This window comes from Mastacembelus armatus, chromosome 22 (genome assembly GCF_900324485.2).
Source record: "Mastacembelus armatus chromosome 22, fMasArm1.2, whole genome shotgun sequence".
Taxonomy (NCBI): Eukaryota; Metazoa; Chordata; class Actinopteri; order Synbranchiformes; family Mastacembelidae; genus Mastacembelus; species Mastacembelus armatus.
This window is the reverse complement of record NC_046654.1, coordinates 19,159,956-19,178,783: the sequence shown is the minus strand read 5'-3', so window position 1 is coordinate 19,178,783 and position 18,828 is coordinate 19,159,956. Positions and strand designations below refer to the sequence as shown.

The 18,828-nt window shown below is 41.4% G+C and overlaps 1 protein-coding gene across 1 annotated transcript in view; it reads right to left on the bottom strand.

The window, feature by feature from the left end:
- nrxn3a (neurexin 3a) overlaps positions 1-18,828 on the bottom strand; it is a 221,435-nt gene that overhangs the window by 81,603 nt on the left and 121,004 nt on the right. The window contains exons 8-10 of the mRNA XM_026306642.1: positions 8,978-9,271; positions 8,326-8,473; positions 7,550-7,933 (exon numbers count right to left, since the gene is read on the bottom strand). Coding sequence (XP_026162427.1) covers positions 7,550-7,933; positions 8,326-8,473; positions 8,978-9,271 — 826 coding nt within the window. The remainder of the gene's footprint in view (positions 1-7,549; positions 7,934-8,325; positions 8,474-8,977; positions 9,272-18,828) is intronic.

Here is an 18,828-nt window from a genome sequence, read left to right as displayed (position 1 = left end):
CTTCACAACCATAAACTCCACCAGCAATGAACAGTGTTTTGATACTACCACAGCATTGTTACACCATTCTTTGTTGACGTACACACACAAGCCACCCCTGCGAGTCTTACCAGACAGTGCTGTGTCTCTGTTCGCTCGGTAGCAGTTTAGCCCGTGCAGCTGAATGGCGGAGTCCGGGATGTTGTCGTTTAGCCATGTTTCAGTGAAAACACACAACAATCCCTTGTTTCGTGCTGTGTAGACAGACTGAGTTGAATTAAATCCAGTTTGTTTTTCAAAGAGCAACTGTTTGAGAGCATGAGTGATGGAATCGCTGGTCTAGTGGGGTTAGCCTTTAGCCTAGCTCGTATGCCTCACCGCTTTCCTATGCTTTCCTATGCCTGTCCCCTTTCACACCGCCGGCATCGCCACTTTGTGCAGGTAGCATCAGTAGGCGATGCCGCAGTCTCGGGGTTCGGCTTCAGCAGCAGACAGAGGCCTCATAGCTTCTCAGTAGTCACTGGCGAAAGCTGATGTTTGTACTATCTGGCAATTTCCAGAAGGCTCTGGTGATTGTAGATATGTTTCCGAGTGTTTATCTGATGATTTTGCGATAAATTGAGACAGTTTGAAGATGAGGAGATGAGACTAACAGACATAAAAACACCGTCTTTAGGACCCGGAGTAGCCACTGCGTCCAAACGCGCCGCCATCTTGGTTGCATGTGATTGGAATCAGAGGAACAGCATTAAAATGGTTCCAATCTTATTTAGCGGACAGATTCCAATTTGTTCATGTTCATGATGAACCTTCCACACATACAAAAGTTAGTTATGGAGTTCCACAAGGTTCTGTGCTAGGACTGATTCTGTTCACTTCAATCAATTGAACTGATTGAAGTGAATGAATGTTACTAACTTCATGCTCTCTCTCTCCCCTAGTTAGTGCTCTCTCTGTACCTTCTGCAGGTGTACCTGGTCCTGGAACTGTATATTGCTGATGTGCAGTTACTGGTCCCAACCTGCAGTGTCTATTTGTTGTTTATTGTTGCTGTTCTTTTCTCTCTCCTCTATCCATTCACCCCAACCGGTCAAGGCAGATGGCCACCCAAACTGGGCCGGGTTCTGCTGGAGGTTTCTTCCTTTAAAGTGGTTAAACTCAGAGAAAACAGACATTATTGTATTTGGCCCTAAAAACCTCAGAGACAGCTTTTCTAACAATATAGTTACTTTAGATGGCACAGTCCTGGCCTCCAGCACTACGGGGAAAACCTTGAATTATTTTTCACCAAGATATGTCTTGCCTTGCATTGAGATGATTTTATTGTGATTTGACACTATACAAATAAAACTGAATTGAAGTGAATTGAAGTCATAATTAGGATAAGCCTCCCATTTTGTTTTGTTACAAAACGGCACGTAGTGAACAGCCAGCGCCCCGTCCACCTTCAATACCACGACTGAGGTGAGACACTTGAGCAAGGCACCGGACCCCCAACTGCTCCCCGGGCGCTGCAGCATTGGCTGCCCACTGTTCCGGGTGTCTGTGCACGGTGTGTGTGTGTTCACTTTCTGTGTGTGCGCACTTGGGATTGAGTTAAAAGCAGAGCACAAATTCCGAGTATGGGTCACCATACTTGGCCAGTTAAGTCACTTTCACTTTCAATATCCACTTCAAAACCAAAAATGTGGATCAATGTGATCAATCACAATCTGTGATTATTTTCGATATATAACACATATAAAAAGTGATTCTGGAGTGGACATTTTTTTTTTACTTTTTATCACAGTCTTGGACATGCCAAAGATTAGTGACTGATTGATTTTGATGCATTGTTAGTTTTTGTGCAGCATCAGATTAATTTACTGACTAATTTACTGTTCGTGGATGTTTTTGCCGTATTGACTGCCATTATAACGACATTTTTTGGCTGCACAGGTGGTTGGTGGTTTCCCCTGTTGGGAAGAGGGATAATTTGTGATTTTTACTGTTGATAATCAAGTGGCCTCATTAACCCTTTACACAGGCCTGTGCATAGAAAGCTTACCCCTCAGGGGACGACAAACACGCCAGTGCGTTTTGTGGCATCTTCTCCTGATAACGCCGAAAACAAACTTAAATTATTCCGTCAGTTTTGATCATGCAGATGAGGGCAACATATCATTTGAATCTGACACGTAAATAAAACAATCTTAATCTCAGTGAGGGGGGGTCCTGTCATGGTTCCCCTTTGGGACTTCCTGCCGGCGACCTTTTATACTGAAAGGACTTCCTCCTTCCCCTTGCACTGTTCCCCGGCAGCTTCACACTAGTTTACCTAATTTGTTACATCTGTTGGCAATTTGGTTTTGTGTTCTCTCTATAAATACCTCCCTGCTTCCCTTTGTTCTTGGAAGCATTGCAGAGGAATTATTGCTCAGTGTGTGTATGTGTAGTATGTGCCACCATTTCATTCGGATCTTAGTTTTCCCATTTCATTCGGTTCTGCTTTTTTGTATTTTTCCTTTGCCCTGGCGATCCCAGGAGTAATAAAGCTTTTTTGGTCCTGCCTCTCCTTCTTCCCTCGTTCGCTCCAGCACCACCACCAATACATAACAAATCAGCACAAACTGGGCTACAATAATATGTGAGCAGCATGTTTATACATGTTTTTGAGAAATCAGCATTTATACATGGTTAGTGAAAACCTAAAATTTTTAAGACACTGAAATAAAGCCATAAAACACATACAGAACATTGGTTCACAAAACTTTTAGTTTTTGCTTCAAAATGATCATCTCAAAATCATCTTGTTCACTCGTCCACAGAAAACAATACAGATTAGACATTTCTAAGGCCCTTTTTTTGTAGAAAGGGCATATGCAAGAAGGCATGCATGATCATGAATAATCATGTGAGTCACCTGAGAAGACAAAGACCTGCATAATGAGCTGCGTAATGAGCCTTTTAGTCATGAATGTGGCTAAGGGGGAATTACTCGTCAGGAATTATATCCTCCGCTGATTCCAGTTGCTCTTCAAAATGCACTCTGTCATCTGAGTTGTGTTCTTCCTCTGAGGACAAAGTAAACTCTTCATCGCTGTTCAGAAGATGCCACAAAATGCGCCAGTGCGTCCGTCAACCCCGGAGAGTTAACAGGAGTGGAGGGCTCAGACATAACCTGTCTTCAATCTACCAGGCTGCCCCATCTGTTTCTAGGAAATTAAGGAACACATCAAATGTCTTCCAAGGAGGACACACTCTGCAGCCAGTTGGTGAATCAGAGGGGTCCCACGAGTCTACCATTACATCCTAACGACCCTCACCTGAGCTCACTTCTTTTGTTTACCTAACAAGCCTATTCAGGCCAGGTGTGAAGTGAAACTAACTAAGGAATGTGGGTCTAACGACTCTCACCCAATTTACACAGCTCACCTAATGAGCTTATTTGGGCTAGGGGTGGAGTTAAACCAACCTGGAGGGTAAATTTGAGTTTCCATATCAGCTTTCTCTTAGACTGATGAAGCTACTCAGATGAGTAGTGAAACGTTTCAACCTAAAAACTAGAAATCCAGTTGCCATGACTCCACCTCTAGATAACTTCACCTGGACAATGGATAATCTCCAGAGACATATTTTGGAGTGACATCCATCATACATTTCCTTAATGTTAAGCCACAAAATAAATAACTAAATTTAAATAAAGTTTGTTCACAAGTGCCAAACCTGGAGTCCAGGTCAAGTCCCAGGCCTTCTGAAGACAAGTCAGAAGACAGGTGTCAAGTCACCGTGTATATGACTTAAGCTGATGTTCCAAGTCCATGTCACCATCTCTGATTGGTAGTTATCTGATCAGAACAGGGAAATCCTGATCCTTGTTAAGCAAAAACTGATTGAGTCTGCTACTGTTAATGACATTTCAGTTCATTAATGCTGCTCAAAGAGGGAGGAGAAAGAGAGAGAAAACACTAATTTACCTCAACTATAGAAAGAACCACATTTTTATTTGATATAAACTTCTACTGGAGAGAGTGGTCTTTACTGTTTTCATCGACTCCAGCTTTAATGCATTTTTAATTCAAATACTTCCTCAAAGCTTTCCATTTGTCTTGATATCTTCTGTATGATGTACATTTTCACAATACTAATTTCATTATTCATGTCATATTCAGCACTCTGTGGCCTTGCCATTTTCCGTCACTAATTTCCTCTTTATGCATTGATTATTAAGCTAGTGTCACTGATTCTTAACACTTCCGGCACAGATATTTCACTTCCTTCAAGACCACGACCTCCAGCAGCATTCAGTCCTTTTCTGGCACCAAACCAACAGAAGGCTGTGATGGAGAACTGAATGAGAACAGTAATTCTGTGGAAGGAGACCAACTTAGACCAACAGCAGTGCGATGAGTATGATATAACTCGGTTTACTTTACTACTTTACTTTGATGTAATGTGCACCATGTCAGTGGTACCGTGCAGAACAGTAAATATCCACTGGGAAAACAACACTGGGTCCAAGATACAATGGTTCCTATGTCATGCACCTACATATGTATAACCAAATATAATATAAATATAACCAAAATAGTGTCAATAAGAAGAAATTATGAAATCCTTACTATCTTTGGCTCCTGATAATTATTTCAGTAAAACATCCCTTGCAGAATAATTCAAGGTGTAACTTAGACTGACTCTACAACTTTTTCTTCTCAAAAGTGAAAATGAAATTCAGGGGGAATTATGAACTGGGGTGGTGATTGGGGATGCACTAAATAGTTTTCAGCTCTGATATGTCTTTATTAAATTGTGTGGACACCACAGCTAAAATGTTCTCCAGTAGATGGCTGCTTGTGTGTGAAGACGGATGGTGAAGCAGGAAGGTTACAATCAGGACCGAGATCTGTTCCATGTCAAAGACACTGGTCAAAAACTATCATAGTCTCCCAAATCCATTATCTGCAAGCTTAATACAATACATTATTAATACTTATAATGCTGTAAGAAGTATACAGTAAATTACTGTACAGATTTGTACCAACACTGAGTTACTGAAGCTGCAGTTTTGGAACTTAATGGTCAGTTTTGTAATTGTATAAGGTTTTGTGCTTTTCACTTCCTGTGAATCATATACAGAACACAGGAATACAAAGTAACTGTGGTAGGGGCCGTCTCTCCTGGCCTGCATCCGGCCAACTATCAACCCACTCCCCCTCACCCTGACCTCAATTACATTGAGAGAAAATATGGCTGAACAAACTGAGAGAGTGAGAGCAACTCAAATAATACAATTATAAAAACACAAATAAGGATGCAGTTCAAGTACCAAACCAGACACACACTAAAAATCTTGCTTGATATGAATTTGAATATGCATTTCACAATTCAATGAAAATTTATCTTTCTATCTATTTCTATCTATCTATTCACATTGCTATGGGTATGACCTTGAAGCTATATTCAAAGTCTTGCTACTTGAGATGGAACAACCAATAGCAAAAGTCTGGTGAGGACTGCTATATACATGTAATGTTCTGTCTCACTGACAGTTAATGAAAGCTAGTCCAAATTATACATATGAACTGAATGCATATAAGGAAAATAATGCTCTTTAACAAGAATTTTTCCAGACTGCACCATGTTGACCCTATGGAAGAACACAGCCAGTGAACCCAGAATCTGCCGACACAAAGCTGAGGCTTGTTTCAGAAAGCGGCTTTAATGAAAACCCAGAGTTTGTTAACCCTGAGATGCAGGATACTCAGGGTTTTCGGTTTTAGAAAGCAGGTTCAGATTGACTCTGAGTCAGTTACCATGGTAACTTACTCCATGAACCAAACCTACTCGCTGGCAGGTTTTATAAACACTGAGTTGTTTCTGAGCGAATTGTCCTTCAGACTGAAGAAGAGGGAGGAGACATGGCATGCCCTTTTGCTTCGCAGAATTCAAGAGGGAAATCAAGCCCCGTCTGGACGTCTTTTCTTTCCTTGGAGAATCTTTATGTGCGATACCATTTTCTGCCAGTTCACTTCATTATCTTCATGATATACTCAGCCCTTACATATCCCATATGACTTCTCGTGGACAAGCTTCAAAGTCAGAGCAAACTGTTTCAGTAGCTCTTCGTGTTTTATAACATTGGTGATGCAGAACATATTTCAAAGGCAACTGCGTGTCACGCAGTCAGAGATGTGACCTTTGCAGCTCAAACGTCTGCTGTACAGCTATGTGGTTTTCCCCAAATACAGATCCACACATCTTATCAAAGAGGAATTCTGCAAAATTGCAGGTATCACTACAAGTAACAATTGGCACATTCAGCCTATAGCTTTGACACTTTATGCACAAATCAATTTGTATATTTTAGGGTTTCCAGGCGTGATTGGCTTCATAGATGGGACTCATATCCTATCGTGGCTCCCTCTGTAAACGGAGGCGATTATGTCACTAGGACGTCCTTCCACAGCATTAATATACAGGTAAATAGTGGCCTTTAGCATTCATTATGAAAGATAATTCCATCACAGCTAATGCAGATTTTTTGTTTTGTGTGCTTAAGGTCACATGTGATGCATCACATGTGATAACAAGCCCGGAAGCAATTTATAAGCCCTGTAAGGCTTATAAATTTATGTACAATCTTATCATCACTGGAAGGAAAGGATTTTTGAAGCTTAATTATACAACTTTCTTGAGATAACAATTCACATTTGGTCAAGGTCAGAAAATGAATGCAATGTGATATCAGCAAAGAGTTCAGGATGCTCCTGTGCAAAAAGGGTCCAAAAGTGTAAAAGACACACGTGGTGGAATTTGACCTTTTATGTCGTACCATAACATAGCGAACACAGCTGCTCCTCTGCCTTAACAGCAAAACCACATATAGTTGTTTAAGCTATATGTAGCAGGCGTCAATGATAACATCAGACAATTATTTGCTTAATTGCTCACAGTGCAGTGATGTGAAAGGTGGCACATTCTCCTACTTTTGTATATTAGCAAACAGGTTGCTTATGTGAAGAAACTGAGAAGCTGAGGAGGAATGTCTTTTCCATAGGATGACTTACAGGGTAAATATGTAGTCTCCTTGGTTGGATATGCTGTGGCTGTTAAGTAAATTGAATATGTCAGCCAGATTTGGCTAATTCAGTATCCACTCAGCACATTAGTCACCTAGAATTTATATATAGCAAAGTAGTTTTCCCAATTCAGGATTCAGCAGAAGACATAAATTCCTATGGTATAGGCTTGTATTGGATAACAATTTCATCATTCATCTTCATTTCCTCTTCTTAATAAATCGTCTTAACCTGAGAATTTATTTACTGCTTGGTTGGTCTGCTAACTTCTTGTATTTTTTGCCCAGTCGTAGTTCTTTAAGTGATGTGCCACACACTGTACTCAGCATTTAACCTTTTCAGTACATTTTTATTACCTTTGATTGAACACATGAAATGTGCAGATAAAATTTTAAAACTGAATATAAGCCTGAACTGTTGTAAAGAACTGCCTGAATCTAGTTCAGAAAAGTGACCTCCCAAAATCTTAATAAATAACATAATTTATGTGAAATACAAACACAAACATTTACCTCTCTCACAGGTCCGTGACCAGTAGCCAGTGCCAGTGCAGTCACAAATGAATCGATTCCAGCCTTCTTTGCAGACACCTCGGTTCTTGCATGGATAGCTTTCACACTGCTTTCCAGGTTGCTTGTTACAAGAGGGTTTGATGCCAGCCCCATTTTGTGCCTCAGCAATCTGACGGATGTCTTTGCTTCGACCATCAATGAAAAGGTCACGTATACAGCCTACATAGCCATAGTTCAGCATTGCTGTCCAGAGCTCCGTGGGCAGGATGAGGTTGGTACGGTCAGTGGGAAGCCCCCCCAGGTACATGTCACCCTCCAGGTCCAGAATCTCACTCTCACCACTGGCTGTGAACGGTGTCCTTCTGCTGTTTACAGAAATGGTGCCTGTGGTGGGGATAGTGGGAAAAGACGTCAGACACAGGGCTGCAATAATACTACCAAGACTTAAGGGTGATGTTAGGAAGAAATTATACTCTGTGCACAATGACCATTATCAGAACATAGGAAAAAATTTCATGCACTTATAATTTTTTTAAAAATCACACCTTCTACTGTATTATACAGTGTATATACAGATGGGTGACTAATAAGATAAAAAACTAAGAGATTTGGTAAGGAGCTGGGCTACCATCTGGTGCCAGAACAGTGTGTATGTGACTTAGCTTTGATTTATGAACTCTACAAGAAGGAAGAACACCATTCTTTCAAAATATATTTCTTCATTTATTGGTTTGATGATGGTCGTGAAGAGTGTTGACTTCACCGCAACAACTGACCTGAGCGTCCATCTCTCTGGATGTCCACATGATACCAGGCACCATCATTGACCTTTGTCTGGGTGGCCTTCACCTTGATGGTCCCTGAGCCCATGTCCAACAGCAGATACAGGCTGCCATCCAGCAGCTCCACTGCAAAGAAATCCACCTGGAAAAGGACAAAACAATGGTACTGAGTTTGTTTTTGTTTACTTCCCATAATTTAATTTGTCACCATGCAGTGATGTAGAAGTGTACTCAGTCAGTCAGTACACTGTGACCTGACATGACTGTTGGTCATGGTCACAAGTGTTAACACCACTGCTCGTGTAAAGATTAGGTAGACTGTCAGAAACTGAAATACTTTCACAACATAAAATCAGTAGGGCAGTTGTAAGGGAAAACCACAGACATATTATCAGAAGTCCAGTCTTCTGGACCAGTGGGAATAACTAGTAAGCACAGCCTCTCAAGAGGCTGAGATCACTCACAAGATCTCAAAATCACTCTGAAGAAGTCAAGAGCTGATTATCAAGATAGGAAACAGAATAGAAGCTTTTCTGATAAACAAATTAATGCTTTCTCACTTTCTGCCCATTACTTTTTAAATAAAAAAACTATATATTTTTACTTAATAACATGTTAACACATATTCAGTTGAAAACAATCTGACCTTGGTGTTCTTCTGGCTGCGGGCAGCATCTTTTCGTTCCTGGGGTTTGCCATGGGTAAATAGGATGAGGCCGTTGGGCTCAGTTGTGCGGAAATCAAAAGAGATGGATCCCATCCGCTTGGTGTTCCACTTGGGCAGGCTGATGTAGGCCTCAGGAGTCTCGAAAGAAATGGGGTCCAGGGTGGCCACATTCTCACACTTGTAGGACACCTCACCTTGGATTTTCATCTTAGGGTCCACAATCCGAGCTAGGCGGGACAGCTCAAGTCGGATGTCATTGTTCTTATATACCACCTGTAACAGGTCAAGGACAGCATTCCAATGTGTTTGTTTAGGTATTGTCAAAGATGGATATACAGTATTTAATCTTATCACTTAACTATATAAATTAATAACAAAAAAACACATTGAAACATTGTGTTTTCCCCAATAGATTCACAATGGATTAATATTCAGACAATGGATTAATATTCAGATAAAGTTTCTAAGTGCTACCAAAGGTGTCATTCCCTTTTGTTGACACAAAGAAAATGCAGAAACAAAAAAGTTGCTTAAATAAAATGTTCATATATAATCCATAACTGCAAAGTCGTTTAGAGTAGCTGCGTAGACATGTAATGATATAAGAATGTGTCAAAGTGTGAGCTCCTACACACATGTACACATGGTCAGTCGCAGGTCATGGGTCCTCCAACAGGATAATGACCCAAAACACACAGCTAAATACACCCAAGAATGGCTAGGAACGTTGGACTATTCTGAAGTGGCCTTCTATGAGCCCTGATCTAAATCCTATTGAACATCTTTGGAAAGAGCTGAAATATGCAGTCTGGAGAAGGCAGCCTTCAAACCTGAGACAGCTGACAGCTGGTTTGCTCACAAGGAGTGGGCCAAAATACCTGTCAACAGGTGCAGAAGTCTCACTGAGAGTTAAGGAAATTGCTTGATTGCTTCAAAAGATTGTGCAACAAAATATTAAGTTAACGGTACCATAATTTTTGTCCAGGCCAGTTTTATTAGTTTGTTTTTTTAAATGCTTATGTTGAACTACAAATCAAAAGCAATGTCTGATTTTCAATAGTTAATTTTTAGTAAATTATTTATTTATTATTGCTTTTGCAGTAATACTGCAGTTTCATACTGTTTCCAGGTACGTTTATTCATTTCCTGTTGAAAGCCTGTTGTGCTGTGTGTACTTTAAATAAATTCTCTGAACAATTCATTAACTGCTACACATTCCGGTACTGCTCAAGTAGCTCTCTAGTTCAACTGGTACTTATTGCTATTTACAGACTTAGCGCTCGTTAGCCTACGAGTTACCTTACCTAGCTAGTAACATAGCTTCCCCTTCTCTCTCTCTTTCCTCCTCAGTGTGCCACATGTTTAGTTATTACTCTGCCTCCTTTAGTGATAATGATACCTGTAATAAGAGCAAGGTTCTGCTAGCTTTGTTGGTGAGGATCACTGATTTGGAAGCACCTTTGAACAAAATCCAGCTAGCCTAGCCCGTTTAGCAGGTGTGAAGCCACCAAGCTCAGGGTCTGTTAAAGTTAGTTGTCCAAGGGCAGCTCCGGAGCAGCCTGGAGAATTAGCCTGGGTGACGACCGACGAAAACATACTCCTAAGCAGAAGCCCACGGCTCATCACCTGTCTGTTCACGTTTCTAAACGATTTTCCCTGCTCAGAGAAACTCACTCTGATAATTGGCGATTCCATAGTCAGAAACGTGAAGCTAGAGAAACCAGCGACCATAGTCAAACGCATTCCTGGGGCCAGAGTGGGTGACATTGAGTCAAATTTAAAGCTGCTGGGTAAGGCTAGTCGTAAAAATGGAAATATTGTTATTCACATCAGCAGTAATGACACTCGATTATGGCAATTGGAGGTCACTAAAATTAATGTTGAGTCGGTGTGTAACTTTGTTGTTTAGCTGCATGCCATCATTCCATCGCTGGCTGTCTAGGTGGTGTCCAGCAAATGATGTGGGCTTCATAGACAATTGGGCCACTTTCTGGGGAAAACCCGGTCTGGTAGCGAGAGACTGCATCCATCCCACTTTGGATAGTGTGGCTCTCACCTCTAGAAATCTATCAGACTTTATTAGTCAGGACCGTGACGCAGAGCCTCAGTCTAAAACGCCTCTCTGCAGTTTCCTTAGAGTTACCCCTAAACAATTAGGTCTCTTTCGTCTAAATCTCTATTAGTAAATGATTTGATAACTGATCACCAAATTGACTTACTCTGTCTTACTGAAACCTGGCTACAGCAGGATGAATATATCAGTCTGAATGAATCAGCCCCCCCTCAGTCATAAAAATTGTCATGTTCCTCAATGCACAGGTCGAAGTGGAGGGGTAGCTGCAATCTTCCACTCAGACTACTTATTAAACTTTCAACCTCAGAAAAATTATAACTCATTTGAGAGCCTCATTCTTAACCTCTCACATCTAAACTGGATGTGAGACAAAAACCAGTTCTACTTGTCATTGTGTACCGTCCACCTGTGCCTTACTCAGAGTTTTTAACCCTCTGGGGTCTGAGGGGGTTTTGGGGGCCTGGACAAATTTTGACATGTCCTGACATCTGTGCTTTTTTGTGTCTTTTAAACATATTAATGTCTAAAGTCTAATAACACTGTAATCAGCATGTGAGCAGCAAGTTTATACATGATTGTGTTTTTGAGAAAAAAGTGAAAAACTACAATTTTTTACTCACTGAAATAAGACCATAAAACACAAACAGAACATTGGTTCACAAGACTTTGGAGACCTGCATGTTGTAGGTTAAAGTGTTTACTTCAGAGTGCTGTGAATGTCATCTTGTTCACACATTCACAGTAAACAATACACTGATTTAAATTTTCTAAGACACTTTTTGTCCAGAAAGGCCATATACAAGAGGGTGTGTCTGAGGATGAATAGTCATGTGATTTACCTGAGAACACAAAAGACGCACTGAACGACCAGACAAAGACGCGCATAATGAGCCTTTCAGTCAATGTAGATGGGACAGATTAGTGCAGCACAATACAAAACAATGAGGAGCCAAACGATCCTCATTTGAGTTAAAATCATTGTTTTTACTCTGAGGACAAGCTAAACTATTTGTCTCTGTGTGGAATACAAGAAGCGCTTCTTCACGTCCGTGACGCGCCATCATCCAAACGCGCAGAAAAAGTGAGTAAATTCTATGATGAAGTTTGACGTTTTATGTCATTTCTCGGGGGTGTGCACATATTTACCTGGTTCACCTGAGATTATTTACATGTGAACAGTGGACAGTGTACAAGGCGGGACCACATTACCTGTAATGAGGTGAGACAGGAAAAAACGGACTTCTCCTTACGTTCATACGGATTAAATAAAAAGTGATGATTTGTTTTCCACTTGAATTGTTTCACTTAAAAGAAAACATTTCAAGCTTTTTAGCCATATAATTCTTATTTTTATGAGCCAAGTATTCGCTGAGATTCTGGTTGTTTTATTTACGCGTCTGTGAAGAGAAATGGCAGAGACAGAAAAGGCCGAGAGTGCACCCTGTCGGCTTTCTTTATTTAAAAAAAGCACAACGTTTTGTTGTTATTATGATGGTATACCACTAAAACTAGACCCTTTACAGATTTGAATGATATACTTCTTTTATCTGTACAATCAGAATTGACGGAGTAATTTAAGTTTGTTTCGGCCTTATCAGGAAAAGATGCGTCAAAACGCGCCGGCGCATGCGTGGACCCCAGAGGGTTAATAACTTTTGAATTTAAGATAATGGATCATGCAGTGTCTGGAAGAAAATTCCACTACAGTAGATGTTTCTTTACAAATAAAATCACAACTATTAGAGATAAAATTCATCAGATGCTTCCTATAGCTGCAATAACTGAACCTTCTACTACAGTAGCTCTTGAATCATCTGCAAGACCTCAGTTATGTTTAGACTGCTTCTCTCACATAGATCTCTCTGAATTCACATCAGTAGTTGCTTCATCTAAATCATCGTGCCTCTTAGACCCCATCCCGACCAGACTGCTTAAAGACACCCCGCCATTAATTAACTCATCTTTATTAGACTTGGTAAATTTATCTCTAGTAATGCAACCAGAAAGTGGTGATTGGGGCAGACTCCAATGGACATGTTGGTGACGGAAACAGAGGTGACGAGGAAGTGATGGGTAAGTTTGGTATGCAGGACAGGAATGCAGAAGGATAGATGGTGGTAGACTTTGCGGACGTGTGCAGATGTTTCAAGCTAAAGTAGGGAGCCAAAAGGAAGAAGAAGGTAAATTTATCTCTATTATCAGGCTTTAAGACTGCCGTAATCTCAAAATGCCTAGTCTTGATCCAGAAGTCTTGGCTAATTATAGACCAATATCCAACCTACCATCAGCTTACCTACCAATTCTGTTCACCTTGGACATGCTTCCTTTAGGCAATGTTATTAGGAAGCACTCTATCAATTACCACTGCGATGCAGATGACACGCTGTATCTATGTATGAAACCTGATAACATAAACCAGTTGGCCAGACTTCAAGTGTGTCTAACTGACTTAAAGGCCTGGATGACCAGTAACTTTCTACTTTTAAATTCAGAGAAAACTGAAGTTATTGTATTTGGGCCTATAAACCTCAGAAACAGTTTTTCTAACAATATAGCTACTTTAGATGGCATAGCTGTAGCCTGCAGCACTACTGTGAAAAACCAAGTTATTTTTGACCATGTCCTTTAACTCACACATAAAACAAATCTCTACAACTGCCTTCTTTCACTTGCGCAACATTGCCAAAATTAGGAAGATCCTCTCTCAAGATGATGCAGAAAAACTAGTCCATGTACTTGTTACCTCAAGGCTAGATTACTGTTACTCATTACTATCTGGATGTCCCAGTAACTCCATTAAAAGCCTCCAGTTAATCCAGAATGCTGCAGCCAGAGTCCTGACAGGAACTAGCAAGAGAGATCATATTTCTCCTATATTAGCTTCTTGTCATTGGCTCCCTGTAAAATCCAGAATAGAATTTAAAAATCCCTCTCACATACAAATCCCTTCATAATCAAGCTCCTTCATACCTTAAAGACCTCACAGTACCATATTATCCCATTAGAGCACTTCGCTCTCAGAGTGCAGGTCTACTTTTCGTTCCAGGAATATTTGAAGGAAGGTTTTCTTAGAGAAAGAAGAAAAGAAGGAAGGAAAGTCTGAAACAAGGGATGAAATGAAGGAATGCTAAAAATCTGGAAGGCAAAAAATGTGCTAGGAAATAGCAAATATTGCCATTTCTTTGCTTTTATTTTGAAAAGGCAGCATGCTGCAGGAGACTCATGACACCTTGAATTAAGAGCAGAACTTTAATTTTGAATATTTGTTATGTTTTGGAATACTGCAATAACTTTTATTGTGGAAGTACAAATATTTCTGGCTGGGAGAGGACAACAAGATTGACATTTAAAATGGCCTCAGTTCATAGGCGGTGGGTGAGGTTGAGGTTTGGGAAGGCTAATGTGGGAGGTGGGTTCGCTTCATTGTCTATACAGTATATGATAGCCTAGGCGATTAAAGTAGATGGAAATCATTTTGCATTTTTAACTAAGCTATGTTTCCAAAAGTTGACCTAACGATCATAGATTTTGATCTCACGCCTGTTTAGAAATTGTGTGATAATGGCCATTTTAATTAATTTAATGGATGAATATCAACCTCAGCCTACTATACATTAACCAACACGTGTGAGCCAAACAAATGCACGCTCACACGTGTTATGAGTTACATTACAGACCCGAACCAGCTGAGAGAGTTGCACTGACTTGTAGCAATTCTGTCGAGTTTCAGAGAAGAGAAACTCCTTTCCTACTGCCATATCAATGCACCACTGTCATTTTAAAAAACGAACCAGCAGTCTTACCTTAATGTAGCAATATGCGACACTTTCCCTTTGCATCATAAACATTAATGATCTCTTCTATGTTGACTTTTTCTGTAAGGTCACTCTCGATGTGTAGCAGGCTCAGCGCTGAGAGTCTTTCCTGATGCATCGTAGTCTGTAACCAATTTCGCATGCGCCTCATTGAAGAGAATGACCTCTCACATGTTGCTGTGCCAACTGGTAATGAGAGAGCTAAATGATAGAGTTTTTCATAGTTTGGATAATGTCCAGTCAGAAGTTCTTTTTTGATGTTCTCAGTAGATAGACTTGGGATGCTGTGGTTCACCATGGTCATCTCAGTCATGGCTAGTTTGGGGTTGATGGAGAGCACGTTTGCGTATTGGCTGAGTAGGCTCTCTGCACCGTTGTTGTCACATTTTAACATTGCATCTACTCTTTTTGCAATGTCCATAGACTGAGTTGAAAACCTTGATGAACACTCACCAAGAAGCATATCCAAAACAGGAAAGTATAACTCCCTTGCCAATTTACGTTTCATGCTTTCAGCATCTGCTGTTTGGTACTCCCTCTTGCCAAAAGTGCAGGTGACAAACGCAGTCAAGTGCAGCTGGCTGCTTGACGGGCCGCTTGTGCGGTCTTTCATCGTTGTCTTCCATACAAACATCAACTGACTTGCAGAACGTTCTGATTTCATTCCAAAGGTTATCCCAGTGTTGCTTGGTCCTCATATTTTCAAAACATCTGATCATAGACTCCACCACACTTACGGCCATAGACAAGGTCGTATCCTTTGCCTTAAGAGCCTTGTGAGTGACATGGACCCCTGTAACTGATGGAACTTGATAAGACAGACACAGAAATGTAATGTGTTCACTGCAGTAAGCAGACCAGACACCTCCACAAACCTCCAGTGAGGTGGCACAGACAGCTGAGACAGTGTGGACACCAGGCCCTTCATTGACACTTTCACAGCAGGCACATTCTTCCATCTACATGCCCATCTAGTGTCACAAAGTGCTGTTAGCTCTGCTGTGATGCCTAACTCCTTCTAAGTGTTTTTGTATGCCTCATGAGTCCTTGGTTGGTTGAAGAAGGTATACATACTCTCCAGCATGAGAAAAAATCCCATAGCTCTGCGATTTACTTTACAGGCATCCACCGAGACCAGGTTTAATTTGTGGGCCATGCAATTGATGTAGATAGCAGAAGGATGATCCTGGCGCAGTTTTTTCTGAACATCAACATGGCCAGACATGACGGCAGCACCATCGTAACTCTGTGCGACTATGGGTAAACTGTAGAATCCACACTGCTCCAGAAACTCCTTAATATGACCATACAGTGCCCCTGCGTCTGCACTCTCAGAGCAATTTGCAAATCCCAGAAATCGCTCCGTATCTCACACAAACAGTCATTTGCTCTTCTTTAAAAAAACGCGCCTCGTCCACTTGAACAGTGTAAAACCCATTCTCTACAACACTTCGAATGATGCTATTCTTCACACTTGTCGCCGCAATGTCTATTAGCTCATTAGATTGAAGGGGCTATTCAACCTGGCACCGAAAGCCTCGTTACACTTTGAGTACCATTTACACATCTCCAAAAAATTCCCACGATTGGCCGAACAGTCCCTCTCATCATGTCCTCGTAGAGCAAGCCCTTGCTTGCCAAAATACAACAACATACTGTATCAATGATAGTGGCTGCATACTCCCTGTTGCTCTTAACTGCAGTCTTATGAGAGTTGCTCAACATCGCGGCTATGGAGCCTGTACTTTTTGAGGTTAAGTAGCTTTCCTACTGGTCCATGCATTGTCTGTGCGAGGCACATTCGGAATGTTTCTGTAGTTTCAGTAGGATGTTCTTCCAATCCCTAACATTGTTTGTTACAAAGGCGCCGTCCTTGTACCCACTGTTGCACTGGAAGTGTCAACAGGGAACGCAAAACAAGGCATCTGCAGACTGGCTGTATTATACGAAATTGTAGGTCCTGTAGTAGTCGGCTGAAAAAGAACGTCTCTGTTTGCCGAAAACTGTTTTTGGGTACTCGGGCAGGATGGGCTGGGATGGCCCACTCTCCTTCTCCCCTAAATCATAAGGCAGCCCCGTGCTAATGTCAGTGGCGCTAGCATTAGCAGTTACCGTTACCTGGGACCAGAAGCTGACACCCCCCCATGTTCTAGTGTGGCAGGTGGTTGACATTCTTGCTGTGTTGGTGCTGGCAGTGTCTGGGTTTCTGACTTCCCACCCCTCCCCCTACACTGCCTTTCATTGGCATACCAACAAACCAACAAACGGCCATAGAGCAGCCCAGCGGCTACAGCCAGAGGCACATTCACCAAACGTAAACGAACGCAATAGCAGGAGGTGGCCATTAAAGCGATATAAAGAGTAGGGTAATAAATTAATAGAACTGCAGGCAAAACACACAGACGTTTGTAAATTTTTAACATTAGCCAAATGATGTGGACAATATAAACAAGAACAGCAGTCTGTCATTCCACATTTTTAGGAAGGAATTTTTGGGAAGGCTTAGCCTTCAGTTGGTGCCTAAACCTGGATCTCAATAGACAAAGACAATTTTAAGCTCATATTAGTATTTGTTAGCTATTATTTTGAAAGAATGCTCACGAAGGTTTTAATTTTGAAAGGACAAAGTGGTACAGGAGACTTAAGTAATCTTAGATTATATTCTTAACTTTATTTTGAATATTAATTAGACTTTCCTATGGTGTAATAACTTCCTACATATAATTGTAGACTTTTATGGTGAAAGTCTCACCATGTCCTGGTAGCAGACACCATGACTGACATTAAAAATGGCCTCAATTGGTGCCTGAAGCTGTATACATCCATTTTAAAATCAAGTTGCTGTTTCAGGGGTTTTATTTTGAGAAAATGCTATAAAAAGGCTTTTATTTTGAAAGGACAAAATGCTGCAGGAGATTCATGGAACCTTATACTAGAATCTGGAGTTTATGTTCAATATTCCTTGTACTTTAAAAAAATGTAATGTCTTCCTATAAATAACTGTAGACTTTTATTGTGAAAGTCTGACCGTGATGCATACGACTCTAATCCCCTCGCCTCACTTGGCCGTTCTGATCACAACTTGGTGCAGCTGCTTCCTGAGAAGAGGTGAGAAGAGAACCTGCACAGAAGAAGACTGTGAAAGTGTGGAATGATGAGGCCAGTGAGAGACTGTTTCCAGACCACAGACTGGGAGACACTCTGCAGCTCTCATGGAGAAGACATCGACAGCCTGACCCACTGCATCACAGACTACATAAACTTCTGTGTGGAGAACACAGTACCGACCCGGAGGTGCGGTGTTTCTCTAACAACAAGCCCTGGGTGACCCCTGAGCTTAAAGCCCTCCTGAAAAAGAAGAGGAGGGCTTTTATTTCAGTGGACAGAGAGGAGCAAAAGTGAGTTCAGCATGAACTCAAGTACAAGATCAGGCAGGCCAAGAACAGCTACAGGAAGAAGCTGGATTAGCGGTTGGAGCAGAACAACGTTTGAGACGTGTGGAGATGACCATCTCTGGCCATGGACAGAGAGGAGGCACAGGGACGGCTAATGAAGACCAGGACTTGGCCAACAAGTTAAACCTGTTCTTCCAGCCCCCCCCCCACTTCACACATCTACAGTCCAGCGGATACACCCGCCCCCACGCACTCACACCACAAACATAGCTTTTAAATCAAGAGGTATCGTGGCACTTCGAACAGCCAAAGCCAACCTCACCTGGACCATCAGAATAGCAAAGCGCACATATGGACAGAAAATCCAGGACTTTTTTCATGATTCCACTAACACTAGGAACATGTGGCAGGGCATCCGGGCAGTCACAAACTACAAGCCAGCTCAGATGCCCTGTAAGGATAGCATAGACTTCCTCAACCAACTGAATGAACATTTTGTAAGGTTTGAGGCACAGAACAGGACATCAGCAAGAAAAGCAGTACCGC